This window comes from Antrostomus carolinensis, unplaced genomic scaffold, assembly GCF_000700745.2.
Source record: "Antrostomus carolinensis isolate BGI_N321 unplaced genomic scaffold, ASM70074v2 scaffold20355, whole genome shotgun sequence".
Taxonomy (NCBI): Eukaryota; Metazoa; Chordata; class Aves; order Caprimulgiformes; family Caprimulgidae; genus Antrostomus; species Antrostomus carolinensis.
In genome coordinates this window covers 1,826-16,923 of record NW_010315950.1, presented here as the reverse complement: position 1 = coordinate 16,923, position 15,098 = coordinate 1,826, and the positions used below count along the sequence as shown (strand labels likewise).

General features: G+C 42.7%; 1 protein-coding gene across 1 annotated transcript; it reads right to left on the bottom strand.

Annotated features, from left to right (window-relative positions):
- Positions 1–668: 668 nt before the first annotated feature.
- LOC104525076 (urea transporter 2) lies at positions 669–14,827 on the bottom strand. Its single transcript, XM_010168132.2, has 8 exons — positions 14,662–14,827; positions 11,742–11,931; positions 10,098–10,226; positions 7,473–7,665; positions 6,282–6,429; positions 4,563–4,697; positions 2,862–2,911; positions 669–938 (listed from the first exon to the last, which is right to left on the bottom strand). The coding sequence occupies exons 1-8, from the start codon at positions 14,825–14,827 to the stop codon at positions 669–671; spliced, it is 1,281 nt and encodes a 426-aa protein (XP_010166434.2).
- Positions 14,828–15,098: the final 271 nt, after the last annotated feature.

Here is a 15,098-nt window from a genome sequence, read left to right as displayed (position 1 = left end):
TTGTAAGACAGAAAATTATGCAAGGGAAGGAAAAATGTTTGATTATTGCTAGCTAGCCACTTTTCTAGTCTGATTAAGGCAATATATATTCATACCTTCATTGTCTTGATGCTTAATGAGGAGTCAGGAGGTGGCACGGAAAATAATATGTGCTCTATAAGAATATTTACCTGTGTATATTGCAGCTGTTAAGAGGAATTAAGAATTAGACACTGATGGAACACAAGAAAGGAAGAGATCACACTGTTTATCCCACTTTCAAATACACATGATTTTAATTTGAAGTGCAGCTCTTGACATAGTTCTTACATTATTTATTATTATTATGTACCAAGTCCTTCTCAGCATATTTATTTTGTTAAATTACACATCTGAAATTAAATACAGCCTCTTGTCAGTGTTGATGTTCTTCTGCTTGTTCTTACAATTATTATTAAAAGAGGTGACTTTCAAGTTAACAGCATGTGGATTGATGAGACAGCCATTATTCTGTTACCTAAGTGCTTTTTGGAAAGCTTATCTCAAGGGCAAATCATGTTTCCTTTGGAGTGTGGGATGCTGAATCTCCAGCCTGCAGAGCACTACCAAAGGTGATGTTTGTGACTGTAGCATGATTGACTAGCATCTGAAAAACTGCCCCAAAACTTTACAGCCACGGACTTTTGGAATCAGTAGGCATGGCGATTTTTGGGGGTGCACAGAGGGGTGCCTCCTGTGCTTATTTTTGAGTCTCCAGAGGGTTTCTGCTCCTTTCGTTTCTGCTCTTCTTTCCTGCTTTCTGATGCTCTTCTCTTTGTTCTCAAGTAGTAGATGCGGTTGGCTTCTGGATAGGTGACTTTGCAGAGGGGGATTTTGTAGATGGCTGGGTTGTCTGTATTTATCAGCAAAAAGAGAAGTGTGGAGAAGCAAAAAGGCCAAGTGCAGAGTGGCAGACCAAGCTGGGAGGGGAAAAGACAGAGAGATAGGTGGATTTTGGTACCACTTTTTGCATGTTCCCTTTGCTTGCTTCTGCCTGTTGCTCAGTTCTTGCATTTCTGTAGCTGGGAGAGCCTGTGCTTTCCCTGATGACAGTGTCATAGGACTTGTCTTCCTGAGCCTCCCTATACAGGATCCCCAGTTTGGATCCAGAGGTGCAGATGGCTACATGGTGGGGGCTACATGTGAGCTAGGTTCCTTCTGGTCACTGGAGGTCTGGAAAGCTCCTCTGCTACCAAACAATCTGCTCACATAGAGATAGCTAGTTTATCTGGAATGTACAGGGCTACCTAAGGCATTCCACATTGAGACCAACATTGAAGGAACTGAATCAAGGTTCAGAGCTCTGCTGACTGTAATGAAAACCAAGACACCCAGCTCACATGTGGTCATTAAAATTCTCTAATAAATGAGGCAAATCGTACCCTCAATGTCCTGTAAAATGTCGTATGCTAAGAGTACTATCGTATTGGTCTGGCTGAGATGGAGTTAATTTTCCCCACAGCAGCCCTCATAGTGCTGTGTTTTGTATTAGTAGCTAGAAAGGTGCTGATAACACACCAGTGTTTTGGTTCCTGCTAGTGCTCCACAGCATCAAGGCTGGCTCTCCAGCATCCCACCAACCCCTCGCCCAGTAGGCTGTGGGTGGGGAAGGTTTTGGGAGAGGAGCCAGAGCCAGGACAGCTGACCCAAACTGACAAAGGGATGTTCCATACCATATGACGTCTGCCCAGAAATAAAAGCAAGTATAGAGGAGAAAGGGAGGGCATTTGTTATTTACATTTGTCCTCTGGGGTAACACACCAAAGCCCTGCTTCCCAGGAAGTGGCCAAACATCACCTGCTGATGGGAGGTAGAGAATAAATATTTTGTTCCTTTGCTTCTGTGTTCGTGGCTTTGCTTTGTTTCTATTAAGCAGCCTTTTGTCTCAACCCATGAGGTTGGGGTTCTTGTTCCATCTTATTTTCTCTCCTCCCCGTCCTGCTGAGGAGGGCAGTGATAGAGTGGCTTGATGGGCACCCGGTATTTAGGCAAGATCAACTCACCACAACTATTCACACATACTCATCATCCTCAATGCCCATGTATTACTGGCATCTCTTCCTGCACTGTGTCCCCACTTCTTGACCTGACTTGATGTATGCCAAAAGCAAGATCACAAGAAGACAATATATTTTTTTTTCCTGATGCTTCCCAAAAACAGGTGTGTTTAACAAAGCAGCCTGTCTACAGGGACCTACACGGTACCAAGTGGATGCCAGATGAAAAAAATTCATGCATGAAGCTTCTAGTTCTAATTTTTTTTTTCAAGTTACTAAATCTAATTTATTAAAATATAGTTTTGCTTTAATCTCTCAGATTTTAAAGAAGAAACAAAACTTGGCATTTCCAGCTTCACCTCTTTCTTGATCTGTACACATATGATAATTTTGTACTTAAGAGAACAGTCTCCCTCCCTATTCTAGTTTTCATATTCAGATCACACTTAAAGGATATCTGTGGACTTATTGGGAATAAGACCTTGTAAGAAGCAAGGAAAAATTTAGAACATTGGTAACTGTTAAAAAAAATGTTGTCTGAATCTAAGTATTGCATTTCAAACCACACACTTTGTCTGGAATTCACATGTACGTGTGCAATCCCATGTGGATAACGTGCTCCAAAGATCTTTGAAATCGTGTTATCAGCAGCAGAATCTGCAAGTGCACAATTAAACTGACAGAGAAGCTGTGGAAGAGCTGCCATTAGCTGCAGCATTCTCTCCTCAGTGCTGTCAAAACTGACATGGAGAATTTTGGGGCACTTCCTTAGCATTTCATCATAACAAATTCAAATATGATTAAATCAAACAAACAAAAAACCCCATTAAAACCCATCAAACTTACCACAGACAGGGCATTAGCAAGAGCTGCTCCAGAGTAGGCACAAAATAATGCTGAGAAAAGAAGATCAAAGACAGCTTAAGATGAGGAAAATCTTGCTCATCTCTTCAAACACATTTTCAGAAACAGTAATATTGTCCAAACGCACAGTAAAGTGTCCTGCCAGCTACTTGATGTAAGGATTAACAATTAGTTAAAATGCCCCAGTACTGCATCTGGCCATGTGGACTACATTTGATCCTATCTACTAAGTAGAGACAGATGGTGAATGAAGAACGTGATTTTGTCAAGAACAAGTGGTATTTCTTTTATCTTTAATCTCTTTTTAATTGGCACAACATGACCTGTGTGCAGTGAGAGATTACAGGGATCCCCCTGTACTGGGCACTGGTGTGGCCACACCTCAGACACTGTCCAGTTTTGGGCCCCTCACTCCAAGAAATACATGGAGGTGCTGGAGCGTGTCCAGAGAAGGGCAACGGAGCTGGGGAAGGGTCTGGAGCACAAGTGTGCTGAGTTCCCGGCTGAGGGAACTGGGGTTGTTGAGCCTGGAGAAAAGGAGGCTGAGGGGAGACCTTGTGGCTCTGTGCAAGTCCCTTGGAGGAGGGTGGAGAGAGGTGGGGGTGGGTCTGTTCAACCAAGGAACAAGTGACAGGACAAAAGGAAATGGCCTCAAGTTGCTCCAGGGGAGGTTTAGATTGGATATGAGGAAAAACGTCTTCAGTAAAAGGGTTGCCAAGCATTGGAACAGGCTGCCCAGGGAGGTGGTGGAGTCACCATCACTGGAGGTATTTAAAAGATGGGTAGGTGTGGTGCTTGGGGACATGGTTTAGTGGTGGACTTAGAATCACAGAATAGTGGAACTGTTGTGTTTGGAAAAGTCCTTTAAGATCATTGAGTCTAACTGAAAACCTGACACCAGTCTGGGCTTGACAGTACTAGGTTTATATTTGTACTCAGTGATCTTAAATGTCTTTTCCAACCTAAACGATTCCCTGATTCTATTCTATGACTCTCTGAAATTCTCCATCAGTGTCTGTCCTGTGGCTTCAAACTACAAGTAGTTAGCAGTGGGCCTCCTTGCCCCAGGATGTCAGAGGTGGCAGAACAAGAGACAAAGTACCCAAGGGCAAAGTTAAGGAATGGAAAACTACTGAGCAATCCAGAAACTGTGGTCTGGTCAAGACGGAAAACTACTGAAATGCAAATGGTTGGAGTCAGTGAATCTTAATGGGAATTTTATATATGCTACACTGTTCTTAAACTCTTCCCACAGAGTCTGTTTTTGGCTGCTATTGGAGATGGGTTTTTTTGGTAGGTGGATTTTGAACTGACCTTGTGCAACACCTCTCTTCTTATGACACACTTCCTCTAACGATGCATACAGTTATGACAAGGCTGCTTCTGTGAATCTGTTGAGTTGCTGATTTGTTAAAATTCTGCTCATAGCATAGGTTGTGCTCCTTTCACAAACAGTACTTCCACTCTTTCTAGATGTTTTTAGGTTATCAGGGCCTAAAGACCTCTCCTGCACTTGTGGCTTGCACATTCAAGCTAAATTCTGATGCCGTCACAGAAATAGGTCTTGCATAGTACCTAGTTTTACAACAGAGTGATGACCTGAAGTTGACTCTAAGCAAATACTACTCATAGACTGCCTGGATGCATAAATTTTTGTCTTCCCTTTATGTAAAAGATACATACCACAGGCAAGCGCCAGCAAATGAGTCTGCCAGGTCAAGGCATAGAACATGCCTCCAATTGCAATGCAAGCGAGTGCGCAGTTGTAACTGTGTAAGCCAAGGTAGATGCTGTCAAATGGTGATGCAATGCTCAGCGCTGCAAGAGAGAAGGCAGCCCTGTGAGGTCAGTATGACAGGTATCTACAGGAAGACCTGTCACTTGCTGCAAATCCATCATCTCTTCCCTTTGACATCTAGACAAGCTTAACAATGTTCATAATTGCATAACGCACACATGCAGAAGAAGGATGAAATGAAATGAAGTTTACTATTTTGGAGCTCTGATGATATCCCTAGGGTTGGAATTTGGCCTAGTCTCAAAGTTCATTTCAGGCAAAACTTTCTGTGTATGGACTGAGGTATGTTGTACGTACTGAGGTATGTTGTACCTAGTCCCCCAGATGACAGATCCAACCAGAGTGTAGGTGACCTTCTCACCTGGGTGGCCTTCTTGCAGAAAGCTAGGCTCACATGGATTGTTTAAACCTCAAACTTACCCTGATATTGAATATCAGAGGCACAACTGAGTGTCTTTTGCGGGAGCAAGCAGAGTTTTCCAGTTCTTCCTAGTGATCTTTGCTAGATGTGGTCTAGATACTAGACGTGGTCACTCCATCATTGATGTGGAAATGCTCATCATTGCTCCCATTCCCCACTGGGTTGGAAGCTAAAGGTCTGCTCCAAACCTAACCTCATAGGTACTTCTGCAGGTTTTCTCAGAGGCTTCAAGAGTACCAGTAAAAAGAAGAACACAATATGTAGTGCACGGGCCACCTTCAAGTCACTTTTAAGATTAATTAATTTTCTGCTACAATATCCTCATTTGTCTTCTGTTTCATCGCCATGCTTATCCCCAGGTACTTTTCCCTGACCTTTCTCTTCTAGATTAAATGTCAGACCTGTACAAATCTTGCCAAGTGGTCTTAGCCATACAAATAGTGTATAGTTCTGTTTAAATAAACAAATATAAGGCAGCTCACATCTTTTACAATGTGCTTTAGAGCACAGAGAAATTATTGTTGGATGGCTGTGCCTTTTCCAAGGTTGTTGTCTCAGACTACACTTATTCAATACTTTCTTTTTTATTACAACTGGTCACATAAGAGGCATTAATCTTGTCTAACTCTAAGGGTCAGTTTCATCTCTTTTAATTTACAATTCTTTTTCTGGTTAGTGGCGAGACAGGCTGTTTTGAATGGCATTAATTTAGCTATTTTTACAAAACCGCAGCAGGACAGAATGAACTGTGTCCTAGAAAAGTCTGTTTCTTTTCATTGACTTATCAGCTCTGAGGTAGATATCTGCAAGTGGTGGTAATTTAAAACACTTGTTGTGTCAAGAGATCAGTTCTGAAACTCTTTCTCGAGGTTTCTTTATCATAATCTCCATGGGATTCATCACATCCAATGGCAGGAGGGTTATGCAAGGTGGAGGAAACAACCTGCCTGAGTTACAAATCTAATAACAGATTCGAAGCTTAAAGAAAATCTACTTCTGTTCTTGCCTTCACTATGTTGGGTGACCTTAAGTGAGACCTTCCAAATTTAAAAGGAGTTTAAAAAATTAGAGTGTTGTCCCAAGTATGTCCAAGCTCATGCAACTCTAAAGTCTGAACAAAGTCATATAATGGCTCTCATCAAGATACCCTAGTTAAAAAATGACTTTGGTAAAGACTTCTTACCTGCAAACATCCCCACTGTTGATCCAATTGCAGCATGTAAACAAGTAAGTGGGGAGGAGATAAGTAAAGCAAAAAGGAAGATGCCTCCAGTCCAGGGGTTATCACAACCATACACTTGACCAACACCGACTGGGATGGATTGCAAGAGCTGTAGCAGCCAGTAGAAAAGGGCACGTTATTGTATCTCTGTGCTCAGAAGGACACAGCAGTTATTTTGTCTTATTTTGTCCAAGCTGTTGGTTGGAAAGGAAGGAAGCAACCCTTACTCCCATGTAGTTAGTGATAGAACAAGGTGAAATGGCCTCAAGTTGCACCCAGAGAGGTACAGATTGGATATCAGGAAAAATTTATTCACTGAAAGGGTTAACAAGTGCTGGAATGGGCTGCCTGGGGAGGGGGTTGAGTCCCCATCCCTGGAGCTATTTAAAAGATGGGTAGATGTGGTGCTCAGAGATCTGGTTTAGTAGTGGACAGGTACGGTTGGACTCTATGATCTCAAAGGTCTTTTCCAACCAATTCACTGTTTGATTTGAACTTTATCAGTACAAGGTGGACTTTTATTTCTTTTAGAATGGTAATATGGTGGATTGGAGTGTGGGGTATTTCTGGAGGCGTGGTGTGTGTCACTTCACTGACTCCCTTTAGTGAGGGAGAAAAATGGTAACCTTCCTAGGCAAAAATAAAACAGTGGACCTGGTTGATTTGAGTTTATTACATATTATATGAAGCATATCACGTACTCTTACGCTGCTTTAGGAAGGTCATCCTCCAGAGCTACATCTAAACCTGAGAGGTACAAACAGATTACTGTCTTTTTGGGATCCTGATATTTCTTCTCTCTTTTTTCATATTGTCACTGACTGTCTTGCTGACAGTAGGAGTGTGTATCCAGATGTTCTTCTGCATTGACAGCACTCAAGACTTGTTTTGGGGCAGTCCAGTTTTAGGTGGAGTGGGAGTTTCAGCATCTCTCTTCCCTCAGGCTCACATGGCCCTCCACCAGGACTGTCCCTGGGGCATTTATGGCATTGTCTTCTACGGACTGAACTAAGCCATGTCTTCCTGTGAATTGCTACTGACTTTATATAACACATAGCCATTCTGATTCATGTGAAATTGTTATCCAGAGCTGAATGGCCTCATGTTCACCTTTTTAATGAAGTAGCATAAATTTGTTGGAGTGAAGCTTACCAGTGGCACATTGATTGTAGACCAGGTGATATTGGGCACTGATGCTACAGGCTTGATGAGGGTTGTAGGAAAAAAAGGATTGTAGTGTCCTGTGGCTGCCAAATACAAAGTCAGCACAATATTGAAGGGCAGAGTGAAAACAGGAAGATCCCATTTACTGAAGATGGTTCCCAAAGCACTGGACAGGACTGGACTGAAAACAAGAGAAAAAACACAAATATAACTTCTTCATAACAATTATAGTAGTGAAACAGCCTGCCACTTTGGTCATAAGCTCTGGTAAATGCAAGCCAATGCCATTCCTTTTAAAAATATCAGGTAGTGAATACCTTTAATATATTAATCTGCATCAGAGAAATAGTTGCAGAATGCTGTTCATCTTTTTTGCAGCAACTATCACATCCATTCATGGATGGTATAAACTCCACACCCTTCTCTCAGGGCAGAAGGCTAGTGTGCAAGGACTCTGCTAGCTATGCTGAGCTCAAGGAGTCAGTGAAGAAATGCATCCAGTACAGCATTTAGACACGGATGGAGAAAGGCAATTTGGCTTCTTACTCAGTAGAAAAATCTAAGAAGAAGCAGAAGAGCAAATTTTGGGAATACTACATGAAGAACTGTGGAGAATATTAGATGGTTTAAAAAAGCTACTGACTTGGTCTTGGGGAGGAAAGAGAGGGTTGGAAATTAATTACCTTTTTTGTTTGTTTGTTTAAATAGTTTGAAAGATATCAGAAGATGAAATAGATAAAGTAGAGAAATAAAGCAGAAAAAGGTGATCAGAGAGGATGGAAAATTTTCAATTAAGATGTAAAAATGTACTATATTAGGCACTATGTTGGGAGAATGAGGAGTCCTTAGGACATATGGAGCCTGACAGGGTGTAAGATGAAGTCACCATTGTAAAGGAGCCGTGAAAGATGTTGTGCCAGGCATGACCCAGATCTTGATTGATGGTACAACTGAAAACCATATGGCATTTTCTGAAAACTGGATTTCCTTCTTAGGAAACATGACTGATTATATTTAGCATGTGAAGTATTTGGGGTGACCCACAAAATATTTAGATTCTGAACACTAAAAAGCATGTAAACCATGAGATACCATGACTGTTCCCAAAGTTCTTGACTGCAGAACTGAGGTTATAAACTTCACCAGACCTCCTTTTCTCAGGACATTTCCAAACTGCCTTATTTCCACTTGAAGAGAGTGTCCTGCCTGAATGCCTTTGTGGGAGCATATTGGAAGTAATATATGTTTTTTATGAGGGCTAGAAAGCTTGTGGAAAAGCGGGAAAAGCCAGGTCCTCCCCTTGATGGTAATAGACTGTCTTCTGCTGTTTCTAGCTGAGTCTTTCTCATATAAGTGAGCTGAGCAACCCCTATACAGTGCAGTAGCAGTGGACATTGCACAGTTTACAAAAATTAATTTTAAAGACTTGAGTTTTTCAAGAAGCTGCATATAAGTCCTAGAAAGTCATTAAGATGTTTCTAATTAAAAAACCCACCCAAAATATTTGGCATTTCAAAAGCAACATCTTGTGTCCCATTGTATAGATACTATCAGTGGAAAAATGCTTTGTTCTCCCTGTATAATCTCAGATGAAGTTTATTCTTTTATGACAAATTTGGTTCCCATAGCAGTTTACAGATTTCCTTGCTTGTAGCTGTAGGAAAAAAATCAGTACTTCAATGAAAATGATGTCCTAATTTCTGTGCTGAAACACAAATCTTCTGCCAGTTATACATCTTGTCAGAAAGAAAGGAAACAAATAAAGAAATGCTGACTTTTACAGCAGAAATTCAAAGTGTCAGTTGAAAAAAATCATTGAAATGTCTAATTTTAAAATCTTCTGCCTCTACCCTCAAGTCTTGTGAGCTGAAAGAATGAAGAAAAGTTTGAATAAAAAGCCTGAAGGAATTCTGGCAGACAAGACAAACTAAACATTCTTGCAACATATCCTGGGTTTTGAGAGGTTGCTACAAAATGACCTTTGCTGAGAGTGACTAAAGAAAAAAAATATGAAAACAAATCTGATCTTAAAAGCAGTGAAATGCAATAATGACCTGCATCTTATCACTAACAGTGATGAAAATGTGACTCCTGAATTAATTTCAGTTAAGGCTGCTAAATAGATTCTGCTGTGCTGTTTGGGTCCATATTTAGAAATGGTAAATTCAGTCCTGAAAGGATGTTGTCTGACATTCAGAGTTACTCGGAGGAATTAATTTTCCTCATGACTGGTTGCATGTCTGAGAAAAGGAAGATTGAATTCAACCTGAGGGAGAGCACCAGGTTGGTTCAGCACCAGGATAAGGAAGAACTGTTGTGGTATTGGGTATGATAACACCCACCCTGAATATGTTCTGATGATGAGGGCCATATACAGAGTGCTGACGTGAGGCTGCTTTGTCCATGTCCTATAATCAGTGTTGTCTGTGTGCTTAACCTCCTACCGACGTACCTTACAAGCTATGTACATCAATTAATGCCTCTTTCCAACACCACCGTGGAAGCTGCTGGTGTAGGGCACTGGATAGAGGGGGCTCCCAGTGTGTTTAAGCTCTATATATCAGGACTCCTCATTCTTTGAGAATTGTCCCTAGGAGGAGAAGTGACACTTACCAGGCCACTGATATAAGTGCCACAGGAGGAAGAAGCCACCAGTAGTAATCTCCTTTGTCAGAAAAGACAGCCATGAGAACTCCCACCAAGATCCCGTTATAGCCATGCAGCCCAGCTGCAATAGCTGATCTGTGATGGAAAGAAACATTTCTAAGGTTATTAAGCTGTGCTGAAGGTGATCTGTCACAGGGACCCACTGAAATGCAACTTATAAGTGTCCTGCTCCCAGCGAAGGGAGCACAGGGCATGATGGTTTCAGTCTCAGATAAGACCAGATGGTCCTTCACTCACTTCCCCCAACCTGGTGGGGTGGGATGAGAAGCACAACAAAGGGCTCTTGGCTTGAAATGAAGACAGGAAGGGTTCACACACCAATTATGGTCACAGGCAAAACAGACTTAACCTGGGGAAGAAAAATCAATTTAATTTGTTCCCAATCAATCAGAGTAGGACAGTGAGACACAACAACCACATCTGCCAACACCTTCCCCCACCCCTCCCTTCTTCCCAGGCAGCCATCACTTTGCTCCCCATTTGTCTCCTTTCTCCCCCCCGGTGGCACAGGGGGTTCAGTCAGTTCACCTCTACCTCTCTTTCCAGCATGAGATCCCTCCAATGGGCTAAAAGTGTCCAGGAAAAAAGTGTTCCAGTGTGGGCTTTCCATGAAATCATGGACTTCTTCAGGCACAGCTCCTGGCCCCAGCACAGGAACCTCTATGGGCTGCAGATGGTGCTCCAGTCCAGCGTACCTCCTCCCCTCCCTGCTCTGGCATTGAGCATCTCTGGGGTCTTCTTGCTTGTTACAGGCTCCCAGCATAGTCACAACTGCCCTCGGGCACAACATCCTGCTCTGATGTGGGGTCTTCCATGGCCTATGTGTGGGTATCTGCTCTGCCATTGAACTGCCATGGGCTGCAGGGTACTTCATTTACCCTCCCATACTCTTATCCTTGTGGATCTGGGTGTCTGAAATTCTCTGTCTCCTCCTCTCCTCCTCTTTCTTCATGTCAATGATGCTCTTTTTCTTCAGGTCGATGGTCTTTTGTTCAGGCCCATGGTCTCCTGATGGCCCTCTCCTTCCCTACCATACCAGTTCTTCCCCTCATAAATATTGATTTGAAGAGGCGTTTCCCTGTCACTAATGGGCTCAGCCTGGTCTGGAGGCAGGTCCACCTTGGAGCCAGGGGAGCTTCTAGAAGCTTCTCACAGGGGCCATCACTGTAGCCCCTTCCCCCACTACCAAAAATGCCCACCCCACTCCCAAACCCAACACACAGGAAGGATGAAAAAACTGTGAGGTAGCTGCCAAATTGCATTATACCAGAGTGTGGAAAACAGGTTTGGAGACTGTTGAACGATGATGATCCAGGGGGTTTCACATAACCAAAAGTAGCTACATGACTATGATGATTGCTACTGGAGAGACATAACTGTCTGCTTTCACAAAGACAGCCATCTATGGGAACTTTCCTGCTCTTCCGGGACCACAGCTTGGTCCTTATGAAACTGCTTCCAAACCATCCATAATGAAAGCTAATCTGCTGTCTCTAACATAATCAAATGTGGGACTATGACCCATCAGTGGGATTCTGATACTGTAAGGATCAATTTTTATTAAGTGCCTGGATATGAGATTCCACCTACCTGTCCTGACTGAGGGCCAGTGCAGTTAACGTCGATATGGTCATTCCAGTACAGCCTGTGAGCATCCACCAGGGACTCTGGATGAAGATCCCCACTAAAATAATCAGCCCGCTGAGAGGGTTGTTGACAAACATCACCTGAGAGGTGCCTCGCAAGATCCAGTCCACCAGCTGAACCATTATGGGCTTATCTGGAGGAGATTAAATAAAAAAGCTGTCTATTAGACATCATTTAGCAGAACTCCCTCAAGGCACACTCATCTCCACAGTCACTTTCTGGCCACAGAACAGAGGCCATGTATCACCAGGAGTGTAAAACCAGTCTCTGATTTATTGCTGCCTGAGCATATTTTGCATCTGGCACTTGAAATCTAATAGAGCTGGGCTGGGCACTGCTGTAAAGTTCATGGAGGGATTCATAAAAAAGTGGTTTATTTATGGTGGGCAAAGAACAGTCCTTCTTGCATGGTAGATTGCTTAAGATTCTTCTATAAATTTATTGAGGAGATAGTACTTTTTTTTTTTTTGTGTATAATTCACATGCAGAGAGGGAATTAGGCAAAAGCTGACACTCATTTGTACATGGACAAGGAAATATGAAAAGGAAACATTTGCTGTTTTAGGGACTGGAACATGGAGGTACACTGTATATATAGAAGATGGGGTCAAACTGTCAAAGGTGTCTAAAAAAGTACTTTTGGAATCAAAGAACCTAAATTAAGAGAATAATTATTATGGCTTGGACTGCACTCGGGACAAATTTTATAGCAGGACCTGTAGCAATAGGAGGAGTGATGGTTTTAAATTAAATGAGGGTAGATATAAATTAGATATAGGGAAGAAATTTTTTACAATGAGGCTGGTGAACACTGACCCAGGTTGCCCAGAAAGGTGGTAGATGCCCCATCCCTGGAAATATTCAAGGTCGGGCTGGATGGGGCTCTGGGCAACCTGATTGGGTTGAAGATGTCTCTGCTTATTGCAGGGATATTGGACTAGATGACCTTGAAAGGTCCCTTCCAACCCAACCCTTTCTATGATGCTATGAAAGAGGCATTTCCAAAGGACAAAGAGACACTGCTCTTTAGAAAGTATTGAATCCGAACAGAGCAAACAGGCACCAGGCTCGTGTACCTCAGGTGAGTGCAGGGGGGAAGTGGGATGCAAGCAGGGCTGAGGGCAGGCTGTCTGAGGGCATCTATGTACAGTGTTCCTAATGATCACCCTGGGCAGAGGAGGGTCTTGTAACACTGCAATAACTTTTTACTGCTGGATTTTCTAGTGCAAATTGACTTAAATGCCTTTTTCTGCCACACTTCTGGGAAAGATGTAACCATTTCTGTACTACTGTGAATTACTAAACATCATGTAAGGAGAATAAATAAGAAAGAGGGGCTGCTCACATGTACAATGTGTTCATGCAATATGTTCAGCTCTCCTCTTAAACTTTTAAAATTAATTAAATTAGTTTAGATTGATAATTAGACACAGCATAAAGTGCCAGGCTACTTTTTGAATCTGGACAATGAGTTATGCCTAAAAACTCCCCTCTCCCCCACTCTCTCCTCATGTTGTATTTACAGTCAAGGCTCAGGTTTTGCTTTCTGATGAGAGTAGCTTTGTATCCATCCCTTCAGCATCCCTGGAAGAGCCCTCCCAAGAAGCTGGAGTGCAAGTTGAGGGATGGGTTTGCAACTATCCCTCAGGCAGTGTGTTGTTGGGGAGCCAGGCAGTTACAACGAGGGAGGAATGAGTTCCTCAGAAAAATAATCAGGATTTTCTGGAGTAATTTTTAGTGAAATATTTAGTACTTAAAAGATGTGTAGATGTGGTGCTTGGGGACATGGTTTAGAGGTGGACTTGGCATTGTTAGATTTACAGTTGGAGACAAGGATCTTAAAGTTCTTTTCCAACTAAAATGATTCTGTGATTCTATGATTCTATAATATTTGGTGTTGAGCTATTAAATATATCAACAATGCTCTTGGTTTTAGACCCAAATATTAACTACATGTATTGAAACATAACCAGTGAGCAGTGGCCAAAGCTTTTCAGGACATTGAGTTAGAAAAGCTGTCTGCCAAGCATGAGCCACTGGAATAAAGAGAAAGCAGGAGGAGATATTCCCCTGTGGCTGGGGACCACATTGCCAGCCTGATGATCTCCCTGCCTGGAGGCATCTCAGCCCACCTCCTTCACCTACAATAGCCACTGCATGGCCTGGCCGTACACAGCTGTCTCTTATTTCTCTTCTGTTGCTCGAGTTGTTCAACTAATGAACTTAGCCTTGACAGAGAACCCATAGTCTTATGTAGCCTCTCAAAGCCCCAAATCCCTAATAATTCTGGGTAACGCAGACCATCTGTTCATGTATTGTTCCTGTCTGGACAGTAAACCTTTGAGATCAGTACTTGCTTTATAGTTTATAGCAACATAACAGCCACAGTGCTTATTGCTCCCCCAAGGCTGGTAATACAAGAGCCTTTGCCCACACAACCAGGAGTCAAGTCCCCATCATCAGCCCACACACGGACGAGGAGATGATTGCTGATCCAAAGCACTTACAAACAAGACTAAATCTCCAGCCCTGATGTGTGATTCTAGGCACTGCTATAAAGAACGTGATGCTGATGACATATAACTGATTAAGTGTAAAAGATGCCTTTGGCCTGCGCTGAATTATGCTTGCAGCCATGGTAATTGTAAGAGGGTGCAGTGAGATCTCCATCCTGAGAATAAAAATATTTGGGTTAAAAGGACAGAGGTTTGCAGTGAGCTCCGGCCACGCTGCCTGTGCTCTGCTTCAGGGAGTGAAATGACCCCTCATCTTGTGCCCCAGCATTGAAAGTACTGTTGACAATATAGAAGTTCCCAGCTAGCTCTTCCTAGCCAGAAAGCCCCAGGGATATCCTTCTGCTTACTTTTCATCCACTCTCCATATTCTTTCATTTCTCCTGTGAGATACCCAAAAACTTGGTGGATCCGATTTCTGCTTCTCCCCAGCAGGTCCTGGGCTCTTGGCTTCTGCTCCGTGTACAACTGCCTCTCACCAGCACGTTCAGCCACAATGACCTCTCCGAGCTCCATCTCTTCTCTTTTGATTGGTGTGAAGAGGTAACTGTAAATCACAAAGCCCATGTGTTAGAAAACACCTTCGGTTTGTGCCTTGGCAACTTTCTGATTTACTTTATAGCCCCATGGCGATATAGTTTTTCAAAGATGTTTAATGGAGAAGGGATTTTTCTGAACCACTGCTGAGAGTGGTGTGCACTGCTCCTTGGGGCAGTGGCATCTCCTCCTGGTAATGAGGACCAGGAAATGACCCACTGCTTACATAGAGCTGCAGGGAAAAAGAAGG